The following is a 7982-nucleotide window of genomic DNA, read 5'->3' as shown; positions in this document are numbered from 1 at the left end:
AACTACATGCAAATTCAAAAACTCTTGCTTTTTCTTTTGACAAACTACAATCTATTGACAATGTCTCACCGGGCGTGCCAATTTGTTTTACTCAAATTTTTGTTCCATTGTTAACAACAAATAAATCAACAATTTTCGAGTTTTGTTTCACAATCTTAATTTAAGGAGCGAAAACGACTCCTTTTGTGGGTATCTCAAGGTCTCAATTGTAGTTTCGAAAGTAAAATTAAAGATGAAAAGAAAACATGCAAGGTGCCGTAGGCAAAGTAAAATGCAGAAATTAAAACAAACAGGAAGGAAGAAACATGAACGTAAAAGAGAAAAAGACGTAAAAATAGAGGAATTTTATTAATAAAAACTGAAAGAAAGCAAAGTACAAATATTTTGGATTTTTAAGCGTTTTCCAAGAAAAACTGAACTGATTACAATGTTTTTCCTAAAGCTCTATTTATAGACTAGCCTAATATCAACTAATAGTTATTATTTGTACACTACTTGCAAAAAATTTAAATTTTTTATAACTGTTCCCGCACTTATTACTTGATATTAATTTCAAAATTTAAATAAATAACCAACTATCAAATAATCTAATTTAATTTAAAATAAATATAAATATTATATATAGAAACATTACCAAATAATTAATTATTTCTTTTTATAATTTTCTTATAAAAATTATATTTTATCTACCAGTTATATTTTTAAAACACTTTATAATTACAAGTTACATTCTCCAAATGTTCATCTGTAATTATTTGCATTTATATTTATTTATATTTGTAATTCTACCAGGTTAATTTACAACATTTACTTCTTCAGGGCAAAAAAAATGACTTTGATGCTTTTCTAAAACTGGTACTTGCGAGAAAAAAAAACTAATTTTAGTCGTAAAAAATATAATTATACTCCCAAATCTAGATCTTAAACCATCATTTATACTTTAATTTTATCAATTCTTTCTCTGATTTCAAAATAACATCAATATAATAACATTACAAGACCAACTAAAACTGGCAGAGAATACAATACAAAATACCTCACCGTTGAATTTCCCATTTATTCACATGACACACAGGAAGCAAAATACAAGATTCAAAAGCAAGAGATTTCTAGACTAGTGTATACTACATAGTTTTGCTTAACCAGTGATCTGAATGGGCTTAACATCAGGCTTCTTGACCTCTGCCTTGGGAACAGTGACAGTGAGAACACCATTCTCCATAGATGCCTTCACCTCATCCATCTTGGCATTCTCCGGAAGCCTGAACCTCCTCATGAACTTGCCGCTGCTGCGCTCCACACGGTGCCACGTGTCGTTCTTGTCCTCCTTCTCAACGTTCCTCTCACCGCTGATCTGAAGGACACTGTTATCTTCGATCTCAACCTTCACTTCCTCCTTCTTGAGACCAGGCAGATCAGCCTTCAACACGTGCGCTTCAGGTGTCTCCCTCCAATCCACACGGGCGTTCACGAACGCAGAATTCTCGGAAGAAAGAGCGCTTGGGAACTGAAAGTCCCTGAAGGGGTCCCACACTTCGAGGGAGAAAGGGTCGCTCCTTCTGCCACCAAAGAAACTTGGAATCAGTGACATCTCTTTCGCAAGCAGAGAATACAGGTGTAGCTGTTGTTGTCAATGTTTGTGCTCCGACGGTGTTGCAGGTGGTAGAGGACACGAGGTATTTATAAATTATAATGGAGGAAGGGAATGAAGCTGTAGCTTCTAGAAAGATCGTACCTATTCCTTCATCTATTCAATTCGAACTTTCGAAGCTGTTCTGGATTCGTCTGGGAGAAATGAATCATGAATTTGATTGAACGAGAAGGCTCTAGATTGAACATTACAGCCTCTTGTGCGCCAAGCCCATCACTTAAAGGCATCCTTAGAAAGAAACAATCGGCCCAACAACAAAATATAAGGCTGCGTTTTGGTTCGGTAAACATTCACAACAAAACATAAATGATAAAGTTATAAATTTTTATATTTTGTTTTATGATAAATTAAAATAAATTAAAAACTTATGTTATTTTATTTTATTTTTTTAAAAATTTAAAAAAATATATAATAATAAAAAATATAATTATAAAAAATTAATAAGAATAAACAACAATAATAACAAAGTACTAAATAGTATTGGCTACATAGATTAAACGACATTATTGAGTCGTTTATATGTATATATGTAGATTTCATTTGATAACTTTATAAATGGTCTTTCTAGGAATAATAAAAAAATTAAAAATAACTTATATTTTTATTAATGTCTTTATATCTTTTTTATGAGATTAAATACAAAATACACTAATTTAATTTTTTAATTCAATTTTTTTAGATACAATATTTCTATTCATATCTCATCTATTAAATATAATTTTATATCTCTTATCTCAGTATCCTATACTTATAAATTAGTGCAATCTAATATACAATATGCCATCAATATTTACAAAATAAAGCAATAAATTTCAGTGCAGGGAGCCACCTTCATGGAAAAAGGGCAATAATCCCTCCCAAATTTTTTATTTTTTGGTTTAACTCTCTTTCAATTTTTAATTTTTTTAATTTATATTTTTTATATTCACTTCTCCCAAAAAAAATTTCTAACTCCGCCCCTCATAAATTTGTTCTTACCAATTTAATTTCTCTGAGCTACCAGCAGTTCAATAGAGATATGTGCGCCAACCAAAGTTTATTTAGCACTAATAATAATCAAGCCAAATTCAAGGTTAATATACTAAAAACATGTTTGCTCTCGTTTGATAATATTTAATTATTTACTTAAGAGCAAAAGAACTAAATATGACCACATTATGTATTGTTTTTACACAAGAGAATATATTTACATGTAACTGTGAAATGTAAATTACGTTGATGATTCGTTGTATGATAATGAAAATAGTTAAATACTGTTAATGTTTGGGGACGGAGTGAGTATGTTCTATTGTTTAATTAATAATGTTACTTCTCTGTCGTATGTTATTTTCAAATTATTCTTAATACAAATTTTTCTTATCATTATAAAAAAATTTAAAATTAAAAAATTATATAAAATAAAAATAATAATATCAATTTGGGGACTAATTTTAGATTTATGACTTTTACTAATTTTTTAATTATACTATTATAATATTTGAAATTGAGCTTTAAATATCATAGTAATCTCTTGACTTCTTTCTGAAGCTAACTCAACAAATGCAATGATAAACTGACACTCTTTTGCCATGCTAGACAAATGTGAGACGGCCATGCTTTTGTTTGGCGATCAATAAAGATCGAATTAACATCATTTTGAAATCGTTTTTTATATGCCCATAAGACTCAAAACGACATCGTTTCAAATTTATTATGCACCAACAAAAAACGTCACTTTTTCACATTAGTCCAGCATAATAAAAGAGTGCCAGCTCATTATTGTATTTGTTGAGTGAGCATCGAAAGGAGGTTAAAAAATCAGTAATACTCAGAACTCAATCTCATATATCACAATAATGTAATTAGGATCTTAGGGATCAAATTAATAAAAATCGTAAATCCGAAGAACCATTGTGAAGATTTAGTTCAAACTAAAAATGACAACATACTTCCCAATACATGATATTCAACAATAAAAAATTAGTAATATTATGCCTGTTGTAAATGATTTTACTTGTGGAATATTTTGACATTAGGATGAGTTAACATTCTGTTTTTATGAGGCTAGAATTGGTGATACTGAAGTTCTTATTTTTGACGACAACAATAATATTCTCAAAATATTTTAAAAGTAGATAAAAATAACTAAAAGATATTAATTTTTATAAGTGATGACAAATAATTTTTGTATTTAACAAAACGATTATGTATTTAATGGATTTTTTATTTTAATTAAATAAATATATAAATTATAAAATACATAAAATATAAAGTAATTACTTAAATGCGTAACCTTACACATATCGGTTATTGAGAGGTAAGATAAAAAAAATATGCATATCTCGGCGTCTAGAACACTGTTCTGTGACTAAGCGACGCTGTGACATATCCTGAATGCATCTGAGATATGTTTTACATGGGAGATCGGGTACTGAGCACCCGAAATACGTTTAAATTCAGAAGGGGTTTCAGTACCTGAGATACGTGCTACATGCCTAATTTGGGCCTCAGCATCCGAGATATAGTCAAACGTGTAATTTGGCTCTCAACACTCGAGATATGTGTATTATGGTTTAAGTGTCTCTGCACCCAAGATATCTTAGAGAATAACTCTATTTATAGAGGCCATCCATCAACCATCTCCTTACAAATCACAAATCAATCTTTTCTTCTCTTCTTTCCATTTTGTTCCCATAGAGAATAATCAGTTCTTTTTTGTTGTGGTTTATTCCAATGAGATAGTAAAACACGGTGATGAAGAAGTGATTTTCGAGTCTGATTCAATTCTGATGTTGCATACTAATCGGATTGATATCCTACATGTGCTAAAGATGATCATATTGAGCAATATAGGGGGAATAGGTACCAAGAAAATTGGCAGGTTGCATATAGATTTCTAGACGCGCTTCCAAGCGGTGGATTTATCAACAGGTTATTTTGGATTGATGGAGATCAGCATGTGAGAGTAATGTTTGACGTACATGCATGGCTAATGTCATAACATGTGATGGAGAAGTATGCTACAGTGTGTGATATCGTTGTTGGTGGTGGACCATCCCCTTCGAGTTCTGAAGTTGTCCTGCTAGATGCAATACCGATCCAGTACGCCCAGCCTCGTGATAGTGCCGACAAGGACGATAGTGGGTGTGATTCAACTTATATTGCTGGGTCCAAGTCGTCTGGCAATACTTCTTCCACTGATGGATATGTGCCAGAGACTCCCACCGGCAGTGGTGCTCGGTTTCTCCTGCCTCCCCCTTTGCCCATTCCTCGATTGTCAGAAGTTCCTAATCATTATCATACTTTGAATTTGGATGCAATGCAGCTAGACGATCCTTTCAATGTCGGTGAATGGGATGATTACAATACGGATGGTGGGGTGGAATTCCGAGTTGGCCATAGATTCTTTAACGCCCCGTTAACCTAAGCCTTATATATCCAAGAATTTATATAACTAGAAGCCCGATGAAGGAATAAAGCTCAAAGTCGCATAAAATGGAATTACAAAACGTGAAGCGTTCACACATGATAACTAAACGTGTAGGCACGGACAGAACAAGATATAATATATATATATATATATATATATATAACTTTATAGATAGCTCCAAGATACACAAGGTAATAATTAAATTAACAAGATATATATATAAGTATGATATACCAAAAAGAGGACAAGTCACAGCCTGCGGAGTTTAGGCTGGCTAGTCAAATTGAAATACAAAATAGTTTTGGAAGTTTAAAACATATTATACAACTTGTTCCGTTCAGATCTAGCCGAGGTATATCTCTCCCAACAGGACTGCTTATCTGTTAGGGGAGCTATACGTCGTCCGGAAGGTAGCCTTCAGGAATAATCTCGGCACGATGAAACACGGCGGCGGGAGCACCTGCAAAAAGTACTCCAATGCTCAAGTAAGTATGTGAGTTATGAGGAAATAAGAGAAATAAATCAGAGTGAGTTTGTAACCTATTTTTCCTGGGCTATTAGGTTCGGTTTTATAGGTGAACAAAGTGCCTTGCTTGTTCCGATAATAGTGGCTTGGATAGTGAGTGCCTTGCTTGTTCCGATAATAGTGGCTTGGATAGTGAGTTCTGTTGTTGTTAGTAACGGCTAATGGATAGTGTTTGACTTGTGCTTAGTTTTGGTCAAGTGGTTATTTCAGATATGGTTTGTTTGTTTCCGACCTTTATGGTCGGTCTTAGTTCTAATCTTATCTCCGAGTTTATGGGGTACACATCATAGCCCCCAAGCTTGTCTGTCTCTATGTTTTATGGGGCAGGCAAGCTTTATGTGTTTGGTGCTTTTGTTGAATTTTTTGCTTAAGTTGGGCTTTGTTTATTGGGCCCATGCTTTTGGAGGTCAAGGGGGAGTCAAGGGGTTTTCTATCTTGCTTGGCGCGCTGCGATTAATGTGCTTCCCCTGCGTTTGGTTTTTCGAGGTTTGTAAGAGTTATGTTTTGATTTTCCCACTAAGTTAGTGGGCCTGGTAATAGTATTTGGTTTGTAGTTTTGGAACTGGTGCTCTGTTTCTTCATCTTCTGTCATTCATATCTTCGAGTATGACTTCCAGAGGTTAGTTCTTCCTTCATTTACTGTTTCTTTTCGTTTTTGCTATGGCGAGAGAGAAAGATAAGAAAACGGCTGTTGAGGAGAAGAAAGATAACCCATATCATTGGGTTCATGATGATGTGAAGACTCGATCGTCTTCGTATGTTGATTCTTCGTTGCTGCATGAGCTCGAGGGTTTGGCTTTCGTAAGAGAGGGTTCTGATATAGGTGTTGAGTTGCTTCACTGTTTGAGTGATGATAGGGTATTTGAGAGGAGAGGGGATTGGGAGTATTTTTATATGTACACACCTTGTCTGTTGGAGTTAGGTGTTAAATTTCCCTTTTCTTCCTTTGAATGTGACGTGCTGACCCAATTGAATTGTGCACTGTCTCAGCTACATCCAAATTCTTGGGCGTTTCTTCGTACTTTCGAGTGTCTGATGGAATTTTTGTTGTTTCCTTGTTCCCTTCCTTTATTTTTCTCACTGTTTTAGTCCAAGGGGGTTAGGAGAGGGCAGTGGGTATTGATGTGTGAACTTTTGTTGATATAGAATTTCTCAATTGAGTTCTCGTTGCAAGTATAGTTCTAGACCAACAAAGAGTCCTCACATACAAAAATTTGGTTGTCACAAATAACAAACCCCAAATAAGAATTAACCGAAGTATTTGAACTCCGGGTCGTCTCACAAGGAATTGCAATGAAATGCTCAATTATTGGCTATAGAGGTGGTAAGGGGGTTGGTTTTATCATTTTTGCAAGAAAAGTAAATGAACAATTAACTAATAAAATAAAAGAAAACAACTCTTGGCTAGACATAGGTAATTGAGATCACCATCCTTGTCAACAAACCATATATTGATAATTATGAGGTACCAACCTATTAAGTCTACTTCCAAAGCCTTAAGTACGTAATATCTACTCCTAGGCTTGAAGTACGTCAAATAGGCTTGATCACATCAACCCATAAGTCCCAACCTACCTACTAATTAGATTAGTAGTGGTTGGCGTCAATGAGTATCAAATTGATCACCAAGGGTTCTCAAATCATCAATTCAATGAGACCCAATGACTCAAGATCACTCAATTCCCTTGGCCTAGGCCAAGAGTCAAGAGAACTACCCAAAAACTAGAGGAAACATTTTATCAAACACTTAGTGTGCAAGAAAAGTAAACATCATAAAATGCAAGAATTAAAGGAAACCATAACCAACATAAGCAAGAAATCAATAATAGCAACTAAGATCAACATAAAAGAACATGGAAACATAAAAATTGCATTAAAGAAAATTGAGATCCAACAAGGTTCATGAACATAAAAGCAACAAATTAAAGGAAATGATCAAGAAAAACTAAGAAGATTAAGATGTAATAACAAGGAATTAACAAGGGAAAACTAAATCAAAACAAGAATTGAAAGTGGATTTAAGAAAATTAAACCTAAACTACCCTAAATTCTAGAGAGAAGAGAGAGCTTCTCTCTCTAGAATTCTACCTAAAACATGATGAAAACTAAACTATGACTACTTGGTTCATTCTCCCCTCAATCCTTGGGTTCAATAGCATCAGAAATGAGTTGGATTGGGCCCAAAATGAGCTAGAAATTGCTGGCCACGATTTCTCTTTAGTGGACCCACGTGCTCCATCGGCGCGCGCACGTACATGGCGCGTGCGCGCCCCTATGCGTCAGACAACATATGGCAAATTTTATATTATTTCATATCCCCGGATGTTAGCTTTTCAACGCAACTGGAACCGCCTCATTTGGATCTCTGTAGCTCACGTTATGGTCGATTGAGTGCA

General features: G+C 34.3%; 1 protein-coding gene across 1 annotated transcript; it reads right to left on the bottom strand.

Annotated features, from left to right (window-relative positions):
• Window positions 1-915: 915 nt before the first annotated feature.
• LOC112777158 (17.3 kDa class I heat shock protein) lies at window positions 916-2010 on the bottom strand. Its single transcript, XM_025821455.3, has one exon. It carries the CDS (start codon window positions 1589-1591, stop codon window positions 1139-1141), a length of 453 nt encoding a protein of 150 aa, XP_025677240.1. The 5' UTR covers window positions 1592-2010; the 3' UTR covers window positions 916-1138.
• Window positions 2011-7982: the final 5972 nt, after the last annotated feature.

Source organism: Arachis hypogaea, chromosome 19, assembly GCF_003086295.3.
Source record: "Arachis hypogaea cultivar Tifrunner chromosome 19, arahy.Tifrunner.gnm2.J5K5, whole genome shotgun sequence".
Taxonomy (NCBI): domain Eukaryota; kingdom Viridiplantae; phylum Streptophyta; class Magnoliopsida; order Fabales; family Fabaceae; genus Arachis; species Arachis hypogaea.
Note: the sequence above shows the minus strand (reverse complement) of the source record. Positions and strands in the feature narration are given on the sequence as shown.

Bases quoted from the DNA above. Each gene is read 5' to 3' on its own strand.
- LOC112777158 (XM_025821455.3), bottom strand. From the start codon at position 1,591: ATGTCACTGATTCCAAGTTTCTTTGGTGGCAGAAGGAGCGACCCTTTC.